This window comes from Pteronotus mesoamericanus, unplaced genomic scaffold, assembly GCF_021234165.1.
Source record: "Pteronotus mesoamericanus isolate MK-2021 breed Mesoamerican mustached bat unplaced genomic scaffold, CSHL_Meso_final contig_105, whole genome shotgun sequence".
NCBI lineage: Eukaryota > Metazoa > Chordata > Mammalia > Chiroptera > Mormoopidae > Pteronotus > Pteronotus mesoamericanus.
Genome location: NW_026555006.1, coordinates 17,048,595 through 17,062,710, shown reverse-complemented (window position 1 = coordinate 17,062,710; position 14,116 = coordinate 17,048,595). Strand labels below are relative to the sequence as shown.

The following is a 14,116-nucleotide window of genomic DNA, read 5'->3' as shown; positions in this document are numbered from 1 at the left end:
GGGGGAGTGTATTTAGCTGGGTATATGCCCAATAGCCCAGGCTGGGATCAGGCAGAAGGAAGCCGAGCTGAGCTTTGATTCCGCATCTCTGTTCTCTGATTTAAGCATTTTTGGATCCCTTTAAAAAAAAAAATTTCTCCTCCTCTTTCCTAAAGAGAGTTCTTGCAATTGGGGGGTGGGGACCATTTCCTAAAGTCAACGCCTAAGTTAAAGGTCTGCAAAGCTGTCCACGGGCGATTTAAATCTCGCACCAGAAAAGGAAACGCGTGAGAGGCGGAGTAGAGAGAGCCCACTTAACAACATCATCAGCCCCCAAACGACACCAGCCCCTGGCGGGACAAGCCGCCTGCCAGACTTGGGAGCGGGACGCCAGCACCGGCTTGAGCTCCGAGCCCCGCCCGCACTGGCGGGCAAGGGGGTGAGGAAGAGAGGGAGGTAGGGAGGGAGGGAGGAAGCGCGAGAGGGAGGGAGGAAGAAAGGGAGGGAGGCGGCGTCATGTGATCCGCTTCCCTGCTCCTTTAAGCGTCCACAGGCGGCGGAGCGGCCACAATCACAGCTCCGGGCATTGGGGGAGCCCGAGCCGGCTGCGCCGGGGGAATCCGTGCGGGCGCCTACCGTCCCGGTCCCATCCTCGCCGCGCTCCCGCACCCCTGAAGTTTTGCAGCGCCCAGACAGGAGGCGAGGGAGGAGGGAGCGTGAGAGGAGAGCGAACAAAAAGCACACCCTAAAACATTTATTTCCAAAAGAAAAGAAAAAGGGGGGCGCAAAAATGGCTGGGGCAATTATAGAAAACATGAGCACCAAGAAGCTATGCATTGTTGGTGGAATTCTGCTCGTGTTCCAAATCATCGCCTTTCTGGTGGGAGGCTTGATTGGTAAGTGTGAGAGCTGCAAACTTTTCCCCTTTCTCTCTTTTCCGGCCCCTTCCCTCTTTGCCTCTCGGGCTACTTGTTACAGTATCACTGTCTTGCTTCTATGATCTAATTAGTCCGGCTATTGTGCTTAAGAAAGCAGAGCTCCATGGGGCTCCGTGGGGCACAATCCAGTCTAGTGGCTAAGAGAAAAGGAGGGGAAAAAGTTTTGGCCTAGTTTCAGTACCCACTTGAAAGGAAGGAAGGGGGTGGCGGGGGTGGGAATCTTAAGCATGGCGACGGATCGCGCGAGGAAGCGCTGCGTTACAAAGTTGATTGCTGCAGCCCCCCCGCCCCCCCTGCTTTTCCCGCGTTCCCCCCTTTTTCTCTCCGTTCCCTCCCATTCAGCTCCGGAGGGCAACGTAATCGACTTTATTAGGAACAACAGAAGAGTCGGGGAACTGCGCCCAGCGCAAACCCGGAGCTCTGTTGCAGGGCAGTGCTCCTTGCCTGTGTAAACGCATTTGGCCGTCTCAGCCAAGGGGTGAGAGTTTGTATTTTGGGTCCCGACCTTCGAGTCCTCCGTTTCCTCGCCGCTGCCCTATTCCACTCCGCGCCTCTGCAGTCGGAAGGTCCGAGTGGTGGGCAGGGAGGCGGGATGGGGTGGGTACGATGGGAGAAAGTCCTTGGTTGGAGCTGCGGGAAGTTGGAGAGGTCGGAGGGGAACAGCGTTTCCGAAAGGTGTTGCTTTTGGCCTCGTGCCCCCTTTCGAATCTGCCCTCCCCCACTTCTCAGAGCCCCGAGAGCGGGTGAGTCTGTAGCCCCAGATCCTTCCTGGCGTCTTGGAAAGCTCCTCCGCCCCCGCCGGAGTCCCGCGCAGGTGACAGCTCCCCGGGCCTCAGGCGAAGGTGTCCGCCCTCGAATACCTCTCCCCTGGCGCGCACGGCTTGGACCTCTCAGAGCCAAAGAGGCTTCCGGATGAAGAAGATGGTCTCGTGGACTTTCCACTCAAAAAGCTCTTATCCCCCGCCCCCGGCTGTCTCTTCATCTTCATCCATTCTCCCACCTCTCCGCACACTGGCGTCCCCCCGGGCTTTAGGACATCCCGGTACAAACTTCAGCGCCAACTTTGCAGCCGGTGCGGATTGGGAGGTTTTTCTCCCTTACTTCGCGGATTTCTGAAACTTTGCGAAGTGGAAGTCCACGGAGGGGCTTTTTACACACTTCCCTTTGCAAGAGTCAGCGCCGCGGGTGTCGTAGTCGTCCTAGGGAGGAGGGCTTGGGCACCTCGGATCGTGTGCGTGGCGTTTTGTCTCCAGACTTGGGGTTGATGGGAACAAACTAAAGGGAGCCTGGTTCTGTAAATCACTGGGACATCCAAGCTAATTGTTTAAACAAAGGAGAGTGGGTGAAGCTTCACCGAGGAGAGAAATTTCTAGAAGAGATCGTGCCTTTCTCAGTGTAGGAATCCACATCACAGAAAGGGGGTTCAGAGTTTTCCAAGCTCACACTCTCAATTTGGGCCAAACAGCTAAACGTTTTTATTCCTGGAACCCTCCCCCTTTAACCCCCCTCCAAACAGACACGCAGACACACGCACTCCCCTTGGGCTTTGCTGTTATGAGCTCCTCTTTAGCTACGTGCAATCTCCATGTTTCCTTGTATTGGATTTTTCGAGGCTCTTAATACATTCTCTGCTGGAGCGGATGGCAGCCTTCCCTGTGCCCTCACAGTGATTATGCAGCAGTTACAATTACACCTCTTGTCTCTCTTGATGAGCAGTTGCAGTTAGATGCCATTGGATCTTGTGTGATTTCAGTGGCAGACCATAATTAAAATTTCTTGCACCTTGTGCTTTCAGGATTAAATTGGCCTATTATCCCTGCCTGACCTTCATCCTCTTTGAGGTTTTTCTACAGGCAGCGAACCATTACACATAGTTCCCTGGTATTGGTTGGTATATGTTGTGTGTGTGGTTTGCTTTTTTTTTTTTTGTTTTTTTTCCCCCTAAAGCTGATCTCTTAGCCTTGAAGAACCCATCCTCTGCTATTCCATGTTTCTTAAGGCACTTCTGGAATTAGTATAATTTCTGGAATCTTAGTAATGGGGAGATGGTTCAAGGACACTGAGGAGTGCCCGCTGGACATTAAAGTTGCAGTAGGATCGGAACATTGGTATGTTCAAAGAGGGGTTTTTCTGGACTTGGTGGTGCCAAGAATTGTTTCTCCCAGAGAACGGTTAGTGACCATACTTGGTAACAGTCTCAAAAAGTTAGTGATAGGTTCTAACTCTAATTAAATTCTCTACAACAAATAAACTGCTTTATTTCCAACTTCCCTTGAAAAAGAAAATATCTATGGATATAACACTTCTTGGGGGAAATTATTGTGTAAATTTACTGTTTAGCTCCCCTCCTTTACCAGTTGTCAACACCTATGTACCCAGTTCTGGCTGGGAGACTGAAAAGATCAGATCCAGTCCATGTTAAACACTTTGAACAGTGACCTAGCCTTTTATCTTGTCCATTTAGAGCAGTGATTTTCAATTGATGTGCCGCAGCACACTGGTGCGCCGCAAGAATTTTTAAAATGTAGTACCTGCCTATTTAGTGAGGGGCACTGACAACAGCCAACACAACAGCCATCCAGTGTGAACGAATCAAAATCATACCTATTATTTTTGTCAAATTGGCAAAGAATATATTTTTGGTGTGCCGCAGAATTTTAGTAATTAGTTTACGTGTGCCATGAGGTGAAAAAGGTTGAAAATTGCTGATTTAGAGAATTTTTCTTTTTCTTTTCTTTCTTTCCTTTTTTTTTTTTTTTTTTTTCTGTTAAAGAAATCTTGGAACTTGGGTATCTACAAGACCCAAACATGGGAAATAAATGTCAACAAAAGGTAAGTGATAGTTCTCTAAATTGGAAAGCAGATGAAACTGAGCAAAGAATAGACCTTCAACAAAGTGGGCAAGTGGAATCAGTAGATGAAGGAGCAGTTTGCAGGCTGGAAAGTTGAGGTAAAGTTCAGAATCTTCCTCCTCCTGGGGAGAACTCCTCAGTCCCACTGATATGTTAGAAGCCAGGTGTCCTGGGTGGGAAGTGCCTTTCTAATACATCTGTAGAGGCCAAGAGAGAAAGTGAAATTTTAGAGTTGAATTGACCATAATATATGTTCCTTTTTGATCACTCTTGTCCCAGGTGAAAGGAAACATGGCAGCCTAGAAGGGGAGGGTCTGAATGGCAAAGCTCCTGACTTTAAGGGTAGAAGTACTACACACACATATACACAAAACAAAAACAAACACCCCAAACAACAATGACAAACCATGCATAACAAAGTGACCAGGCAAATCAGTTAACCAATAGGTTTCAGTCTCCTCACAGGTAGGTTAATGAGTTTGTTTTCTTTCAGTTATAAAATTGTATCAATTTTTCAGTACTTAGTTTTATATGAAATTTAGACTGGTGTTTGGTTGCAGACTTTCAGAATTGATGGGGAAATTTTAAACATTAGATGAAAAAGCAAAAAGAAAAGAAAAGAAAAAAAAGCAAATAGGATCGAGTTTTAATTAGCCAGCCTAAACACTTTCCTGCGTCAGTGACCCTCTTAGAACCAAGTTTGTGTGTGTGTGTATGTGTTCATTTTTTTTTGTTTGTTTTTCTTGTGTCAGTGTCTGTATACTACTAAATCTTTAATGGGATTTTGCAGAAAGGCCCTGGAAAGCAATATCCTATATGATAGAATTTAGGTTATTTAAAAAAATCACTGAATTATACTATGCTTTTGTGAAAACTTTGAGCCATTATGAAATCTTGCATCTGTTTTTCTTATGTATTGAAAAGATTTCTTAGGTGGCTATCTTCTTTAGTATTTAGAACTCATTTAAAAATTTAAGAACCCCCAGAAGGAAAATAAATTTTTTTTAAAGATATAGCTTAATCTTTATCCTCCTGAAAAATAAGCCTGCAGAAAGTTTTTAAAAAAAATTTCTTTTGATTTCACATTTGGTGCATTTAGTTCATGAAGAGGCAGCTGCAGGGATGAAGGGGGTGGGGAAGAAACCATGTGCCCTGAAACAAGAGTGCAGCCGACTAAAAATCATGAACTTGAATCCCTGGCCCATTATGTGCAATTTGCTCAGCTTCAAATTAGTCATGTCTGGGGGATATTATGGTTGAAAAAGCAGGTCACTGTTCCCACCTGTTCTAAAACTGTGAAGAGTATGAAGACCAGGACTGGATGAATAGAAAATTACTGCACTGTTTTAAGTGTACACATAAACGAGAATATTTCAAACTTAACTACAGATGAGTATCAACAAATATCAATAATTGTTTCTTTAGGAAGGATTCCTCTTTCTTTCAAAAGCTTGCTATGTAAGCATCTGAATGCTGAGACTATCGTGTGTGTGTATATTTGTATGTATGTGTATACACACGCACACACACAGGTGTCAGTTTTCTCAATTTTTACGTGGACTTATCTACCGCCTCTCAATGACACAGCCTATACCATTGTGCTGTTACTGTTTAAATGGGAACTATTGGTGGTCTCGATTGAAGTTTATTCCTGTGAGGTTTTGTTCTATAACTATCATTTATTTAGAAGTTGCGATATTTTAAGAATTTAAATGCAATTAATTATGCAGACTATATAAGAGTTTTCTTCCCAATATGTTAGGTTTTAAGCTTGTTGTGGTATTTATTATATTGTAGCACATGTTAATAATGCAGTACTTTTAATCCTGCAGTGTTTCTGTATCTGGTCAGAATCTTGAAAAGAACTAATTAATTTGCCTTTGGTACATGTTAACCCATATTTTTCTGTATTTGATTCTCCTTTTTATTTTGTAAAATTTTTGTATCTGACTAAACCATGTTATTTTTTTCTTTGTTAATTGCTGACGTATCTAATGTGGTTTATAGGAGTACTATGCAATGTCGAAACTTTCTATAAAATTTTTTATAATTGAAATTACATTATTTGACTTAAAAAAACTAAACTACCTACTTTGTTGTAACAAAATCATGCTCATGCTAGCAATTTCTAATCATGCTTTCATCTAATTGTTCAGGAAAGCCTGTCTAGCCTTCTCTTGGAACCTTCCCTTTTCCCTATTAAAGGTGAGAAATATTTCCTTGAGATAATAGAGTAGCTTTGTAAGGTTTTCAGGTCCCCTGCTTGGAACACATTTCTAGACTCAAAGCCTTTCCTATGTGGTTGATAGCTTGTAATAACTTGGCCTTTAATTTTTTTTTTAAACCCATATATACTGAGGAAAGATTCTTACCTTATATTCCTTATGAAAGTATTTCTATGGAGATTAAGGATTTGAGAATTTTTGAAGGTCCTTAGCTCACAGCTTATGTATGTCACCTGCCTAAGGTGCAGAAATATTTTTTAAAGATTTTATTATTTATTTATTTATTTTTAGAGAGAGGTTAAGGGAGAGAGAAAGAGGGAGAGAAACACCGATGTGTGAGAGAAACATGGATCAGTTGCCTCTTGCACGCCCCCTACTGGGGACCTGCCCACAACCCAGGCATGTGCTGTGACTGGGAATTGAACTGGTGACCTTTCAGTTTGCAGGCCAGTGCCCAACCCACTGAGTCACACCAGTCAGGGACAATACTCATTAGAGCCTACTATGTGCCCAAAATAGGGCTGCAGTACTGACTGGCAGTTAGGAAAAAGGGGACTTGAAATCTGAGTAACCTAAGGAAGCCAGAGGTAGGAGAGAGCCCCTCTAAACAAAAGTTCACCAGCAAAAGATTCCCTGAGATAAGGTTTCTAGCACCAAGAATTCTCACTTATTTCCTGGGAATTTGAGAACATGTGAAATGAGAAGCCCTGTTAATTATACCATTAAATAATTATATTAACATTTCACCTTGAGATAAATTTATTAATAAAATAATACAATGTTTAACATGTGTTAAATGTGCACTTTATGTCAGATATTATCTAATTTTATTCATGCCTTGCCAAATTGGTACCGCTGTACCCAGTTAGCACGTAAGTAAACTGAGGTACAGAAACATCTAGAAAAAGTGCAGAAGATTACCTAACTAGTCAGGGTCAAAGCTGGGACTCCAATCTGACAATAGAAACAGAATTCTCAACTATTAGGTGATCTTGCCTCCACCTCCCAAAATCTTGGCTTCAATGACTGAATAAAAATGGTTTGAATACAGAAAGATATAGTGAGTAACAATAGAAAAACAATTACTTTCTTATTTTTAAATCATTGGGTAACATGTAAAAAGGAAAAGATATCAAATATTATGATAAATGAAATGGAGTCCAGATGTATGTAGCAAAACAGCATCCTTACGGAGGCTAAGGGAGGACACCTTTTGATATGTCTGCGTGTGCCAGTCCAACCAATTTCATACAAGTCCTAACCAGTCTCCATAATTGTATGAATCATCCACTGCCTGAGCAGCCAAGTTCATTAACCATAATGTGTTTGAGTTCTGCTACTTTAAGGAAGATTACTCGATTTTGTTTTCTCTAGTTAGTGGTTTTAACCTATTTATGTAGTTATGTAAGCCTGGACTTCAAAGGAAGAGGAGTCAACTGAGGTTGGAGAGGATTTTAGAGGTTGTGAATTGGCAGTGATGGTAGAGCAATTGAAAAAAGAGTCTCCTACTGAAAACTGAGAATTCTGTTCCCCAAAGGATAATTTTTGTTTATATTCACATCCATGCATAACAATGAGGGCATTTCAAACTAGAGGCTTCCATCCTGACACCATGAATAGATACATTTTGTTCTTTGGAAAAAATAATGATAAGACTTTTTCAATTGGAAGATTTGTTGTCCTCAGTTGTGCCAGAGACTCTTGAGAGATGATGGCAGATAGGGAGCATCAAGATATGAAATGATCATGTCTATTCCATTTTAGGTCTTGTGTCTTCTCTGAGCTGTTGTAATGGTCTAATAGACAAATGAGGCAGAGAGGGACAGTTCCCAGAGAAAGTACCTAGATAGGGTTGGAGATCAGAGTGGAGAAGAGGAGCTTGAGGCATTCATGTTCTCAAAGGATTGCTAAATAACAGAAAAAAGAGCAACTCATGTTTTAGAATATAAAAATACTAAGGTTCTTTAGACTTTTACTGCTCTTCCTCCCATCCCCACACCTCTAATAAAGTCTTGTAGAGGAACAAAATCAATAATCAGATTATCATCCAACCAGTAGTGAAAGATTTGGCTTATTATGATTTGCTGCTATTTGAGGATTTACTCAATGACTATGGAAAGCATTTTATGTATATTGATTTATTTAATAATCATAACAACCTAGAGAAGCAGACACTTTCCCCTGTTTTCAGATGGATCTTGAGGCTCATTGGAGGAACTTTTCAGAGGTTACAGATATAGTAAATAAGATGGCTAGCACTGCAGCCCACGTTCATTGATTGAATCCTAAGCCATAGGTCTTAAGTCTAATACCATTCTCCTCCTATTGTCTGTTCAGTTTCCATGGGGAACAAAGGGGTGGAGTGTCATGAAACTAATTCCATGCACATTCCATAGCAGATGAAAGCTGTTTCCCCTTTTTTCTGCTTCAGCCCTTTTACCAAACCACATACTCTCATCACTGCCTGGGTACTAATCATGGACCTAGTTAATTCCTAAACAATTGATCCCAATTTCAATATATATTAACCTCTTACACTAGCCATTGTAAATGTTGACCAGTGTTGGAGGGCTGAACCTTTTTATGGGTGCCCCAGGTACCTGTAAAAAGAAATTATTGCACACAGCAAAGAGTGATGGAGATTTGTACTTGAAAATGTGTCAGAATTACTGACCTCTGAATGCTCCCTGGACTTGGCATACAAAATAGGCCCTGAATATAGTTGTTGAATACAAGAGAGGGGAGCATGGGTGTGGAGAAAAGAGATGGGAGTAGAATATGGACTCAGGAAAGGAAAACTAAGGACTTTGTAAACATATGAGACTGTATCTCTGGGACTCAGCTTGTACCTGGATTTCCAAAACCTACTTCCAGTATCATCCCCCCATCCCCCTGCCCTGCCAATCTGCTGTGCCTGTTTAAATCCTGGCCTTCAAGTACAATCTTCTCCTTTCTCTTCGTCTTTCCTATTCCATTCTTTTAATATTCCCTGATAAAGAAGTGCTCTTTCTTTGTTGGAACACAGGAACTATAAGGCTCTCTTAAACTTCTGGTTAATTCCCTGGGTTAGCTCAGAGGCTTTATCCACAAAACATGTTTCCAAGAAAACAGAGGTAATTGAAAGAGGAGGCCAAATTATTACATTTGTTTTGGCGAGGCATTATGATTTTTCTTTAGAAAGAAGGTAATGGGTCTGTAAGCGAATTGCTCAGTTTTTTTTAAAGCCCCAGATTGATGAGACTTAGCTCATGAGAGTTGGTTGGGGGCCAGTTCACTGCTGCCTTAGTCCTGGCTGAGCCCCTCCCAAAGAGAGAGCTCCTGGTCTCAAGGCAGATTCATGCAGTGGGCAGAAACTTGGCTTGAACTCTGCAAATGACTTGTCTCAGTGATCTCAAATAGTCACAAAAGCTCCTTGACTGCCACCCTTAACTATGATGTGGGACAGAGCCCTCTTATGTCATGGATGATTGTTGCAAGGATCTTGAGGACATGGCGCCGGGTGGGGTATCTCATTGAACCAGGCCCACCAGAGACGTGATTTCCAGAGGACTGCTTTCTGAAACTCTCTGATGAATTCCATAGCCATCTCTGTTACTACTTTTCTTTCTTGGTCCCTCTCTGTTCTTAGATATGGAGGAAATTCCATGATGATGCTGTTTATTTTCTGTTCTTTTTCTTCCTTGAGTCACCACTTTGTCAAACACCTCCAGATTCATGAATCTTTGGAGGATGAAGAAATGGGATTGACCCAAAGCATTACCCAGTTTGGGTTTGTAAGTACAAAATAGGTCATTCCATTCTGCTTCCTAACATTAATTTCCATGCTATAGCCAGGTGTCTCATAATAAGCATTCCCCAAATAGTAGATATTATTGCAGAAAACTAGTAAGAACACAAGTCTAAATCATTCTCCTTAGCACGCACATTTTGCCCCTAAGAGAATCCCTCATGTCTTTACTCAAGGTCTATCTGTTACTTTCGAATCTTTCTTTCTTTCTTTCTTTTCTTTCTTTCTTTCTTTCTTTCTTTCTTTCTTTCTTTCTTTCTTTCTTTCTTTCTTTCTTTCTTTCTTTCTTTCTTTCTTTCTTTCTTTCTTTCTTTCTTTCTTTCTTTCTTTCTTTCTTTCTTTCTTTCTTTCTTTCTTTCTTTCTTTCTTTTCTTTCTTTTCTTTCCTTCCTTCCTTCCTTTCTTCTGAGTGGGGGAGGGGAGGGGCAAGGACGGGGAGGGAAACATCGACCTGCAACCTAGGCATGTACCCTGACCAGGAATCGAACTGGGGATCTCTCCCTTTGCAAGATGGCACCCAACCAACTCAGCCCCACCAGCCAGTGCCCATTATACACAATTATAATAGAGCTTGGTTATGCCATTTCTAAGTCTACAACAATTGAGACAATTTGCCACAGAAACTCTGGCAGTGGAGAGATGGAGGAATGTGGTAGGTAACATGAGGACAAAGGAAGAGAAGGAAGAACGCCCAGGAGTCTGGGGCCTCTGTGATATGGGCAGGTCATTTCACAGCATAGTTGGCCCACTGGCAGCATCACTACATTATAGGCTGATATGATAATTGATTACACTCTAAAGTGGTCTTACCACTTGTCATGAATGTAGCTTTTTGGGTGAGTATATCCATACTCTTTGGTGTTGTTTGGCCTGAATGGAACCTGTGGAGCTTGTTGCTATTCAAGTATAAAAAATGAAAAGGCCTTGGAGACCGACCATCTTGTCCTACCTCCTTTCAGGAGGAATCAGAGTCTCTGGAAAAGGAAGGGACTCAGTTTACAGAATTAGAGGCAGAACCGAGGCTTGAATTCATGTTCTAATGCTGGTCAGCACTCCAAACATATATCTCTTTTTGAGTATCAGCATGAATATTATTTGATTCCTGTCTGAACTCAAGAAAATTCCCCATTTGTAGTTCTTGTATTTCTATTAACTTTTCTGTTACTTGAAAATAAAATAGTAATGATTTTAATGTCTTTACCTTCTTGCTTTTGTTTACTTAGTATTCTTAGCTAATCTCTTATGGAACAATATAATTATACACAGTGTTAAGCTGTGTAAAGGATACTACAGAATTAAAAAACAAAACTAAATTCCTTCCTTGCTTGCTGAGGGCGTGGTACATTCCCTTCCTGTTGCATGAGAAAATGTTGTCAATTTAAAACTTAAAAAGAAAAATCCCACAACTTGTGGTACTTACCAATCCAACCAAAGACCCATCCTCGTGGTTAGTTTTAAGACTTCATCAGTCAGAGGCTTCTTTGAGTAAAATTCTGTGACTGACTTATGTGCTGTCAGAGGATGTTTGTGGCAAGCATAATTCTGAAGTTATAGTGAGTTTCGGGGAAGTGACAAGTCATGTATGTTTTGGTCTGTTTTACAAAAGAAACAACAAAATTCCTCAACCTTCCTCTCTATCATTTCTTTGCTCTGAAGGTAATTGCAAACAGAAAATTTGAATTGCGAAAATAGGACTGAAAATGTTGAGGGTCTCCATGCCACTGTAACTGACAGGCATGTTTTTGTGATTCCAGAGATGCAAATATTACACTGTAAATTCTTCCTCCTCCACCTTTCTTTTTGTTGAAATGAAGCAGAGTCACAAAGCACTCTGCTTTTCTGCATCCTCTGATTTAGTCCTAATAAATTCTGACTTTAAGAGTCTGTTTAACGTCCTTGTCTTCAGGTGATCACAACCAAAAAGCTGGGTTTCATGTTTACTAAATCTAGCCCTCTGTTAAGGCAAGCAGGACTTTTAGAGGCCCTCTTCCTTTTACTCCTGGTCCTTATATATTATGTCTGCTCTCAGTTGAATTGTGACTTGCCCGAGAACAGAATACCTCAAATGTAGAAAGAATGCATCCCCACATTCCTTTCTTTTCTCTCTTCTGTTGAGCTAGTTCTGACTTGTGTGAAACAGGCTCTAACTTTAGTTCCAGCATGCTATCACTTATAGAACACACCTCTACTTAGAAATGATCAGCTTTTTCATAATTTGGGGGTGAAATGGAATGGAGTTGATGCGGGGCTTGGCTGTGACAGGCAACTCTGGACCTTAAGCATCCTTTTAGTTTTACCTTTCCTCTGAACTTTACAGAATTTTCAGGTCCATGAGAGAGCTGGCATTAGATCCCTAGCACCATTCTTTGAACATGCCTAAACAGAACAGAGTTTTGTTCTAATAGAACATGGTATTTGTGGATAACAGTTGATGAAAGCGAAAGAAATAGGATAATTTGTAGATGCCCAAGATTTTTAAACTAAGTTCACCTTTCAATTAACATTTGTTCCCTTTTTTTTTTTTAACCAACATCAGAAGAATTCTCGCATTACCCTCCTCCCCTATGCAACACAACTGTTAAAAAAATGAACGAAAAAATACTTTGGGAGAAGGATGAGCAGTATGTTTGGGATTTAAACAAAAGCAACATTAATATGTATTTGAGATCATTATATTTCTGGGTTAGGTCTTGGGTTGGGTATTGATACCAGCTTTGCCCATTAACTCTCTAGGTGACTCACTTTAGAATAACACTCCAGACTTGGCCGGTGTGGCTCAGTTGGAGCGAGGCGCCTGGGGGAAGACAGGCAATCTATGTTTCTCTTTCACATCAATGTTTCTCTCCTCTCTCTCTCTCTTTCTCTTTTTCTTCCTTTGTCTCTAAAAGCAATTAAAAAAATGTCCTCAGATGGGGGGCGGGGGGCGGGAATGGAATAACACTCCTGGCCTAGCAGGACCACTACAGCAATTTTGAAAGTTGCCCTTGATGACGTGGACTTCTCATAGGATTCGTAGGAAATGGTCATTCTATAAAACAACATGGTCCTGGCTGAAGGTTTTCCGTGATGTTTCTGTTCAGCGAGAAGCTTACTGATCCTTCCATTCAAAGCAATTGGATTTCTAACTGATAGTTTTCTAACAGGTGGTTTTATGGTGATCGATGGGTGTGATTGGTTTGCTCTCACACTTGCTTTGTAACCTGGATTACCACTTACATACTTTGAAGCTCAGTTTCCTCATCTAAAGGTTTCTCCTTCAGAGGGACGCTGTTGGGTTTAAGTGAGACGGTGTAAGTTACCTGAACATGCGTGTTAGATCAATGATATATGAGCTATTTTCCTGAATTAGAATTTATCACTAATTAGCTTTTTAAAGTTTAGGCTTTCTTTTTTATTTAATGATCCTATATTTCGTTAGGCCTGTGGCAGATTATTTCTGCCCCTTTGTTGATTACATAAAATTAGAAACTCATCAACCCTGTTTGATAGCCTTCTATTACGCACAGTCCATGCTTGGTGACAGTTTAAAAAACATATCATTTATACATTTGGTGAATGAGAGTGATTAACTTACTTTTTGATCTGGTTAGTGATAGTTTTCACCAAAGTTTAATTTGAATCTTAAATTTTGCCTGTCAGATTGCTGGATCAGTATTCATGGCTCTTTATAACATAGATAAACCCAAGTAACAAAAGTTTTAAATGCATATAACTCAGTTCATGTAAGAACTGTATCCCATGTGTGCACACTGCAGAGTGAATCCCAGTTATTCTTCTGTTTTACATTATAAAATTGAAGTCATCATCCATGGGGAGATTTTTTTGCTTGTAGATAATAATATATATAACAAAGACTTTTCAAAGTCAAGATTATGAGCAAAAAATAATCTTTTTCTCATAAAATATTAACTACTACTAAAATACTAGCTAAAATTATAGTGCTCTATTGTAAGAAATGATAAACAAAAAATAAAAATGAAAATATAGTCCCTATGAAACTGTGCACTGCATAAGAGCAAGACTGGTCTAATTTGCTCAGCTTTGTCTCCAGTGGTTACCATGAGGTGGTGCAGTGTAGGTGCCAGGTAATACTTGTTGAAGGCAAGTATTGGATAAATGCCTTGCACTTGAGACCTATTGCAGAGGTAGCTGAAATGCTTCAAGTTTAAGGTCTGTCTTTAAGATTTGTGATATTGTATTCCTGGTTATTCTTTTATAATTTAAATGGAGATTTCTTATTGAACCACTTGAACTTAAAAGATTGTGTTACCTCTATGGTTTTCATGCTTAGATTTATAAAAATGTATAATTTTTGGAGCTAGAGGAACCTTTTCCT

General features: G+C 41.0%; 1 protein-coding gene across 3 annotated transcripts in view; it reads left to right on the top strand.

Moving 5' to 3' along the window:
- The first annotated feature begins 530 nt into the window (after positions 1 to 530).
- The window catches only part of WLS (Wnt ligand secretion mediator), a 143,965-nt gene continuing 130,379 nt past the window's right edge, over positions 531 to 14,116 (top strand). For all 3 annotated transcript variants that reach the window (XM_054574545.1, XM_054574534.1, XM_054574525.1), the window contains exon 1: positions 531 to 875. In XM_054574545.1, coding sequence (XP_054430520.1) covers positions 770 to 875 — 106 coding nt within the window. In that variant the 5' untranslated portion in view covers positions 531 to 769. The remainder of the gene's footprint in view (positions 876 to 14,116) is intronic.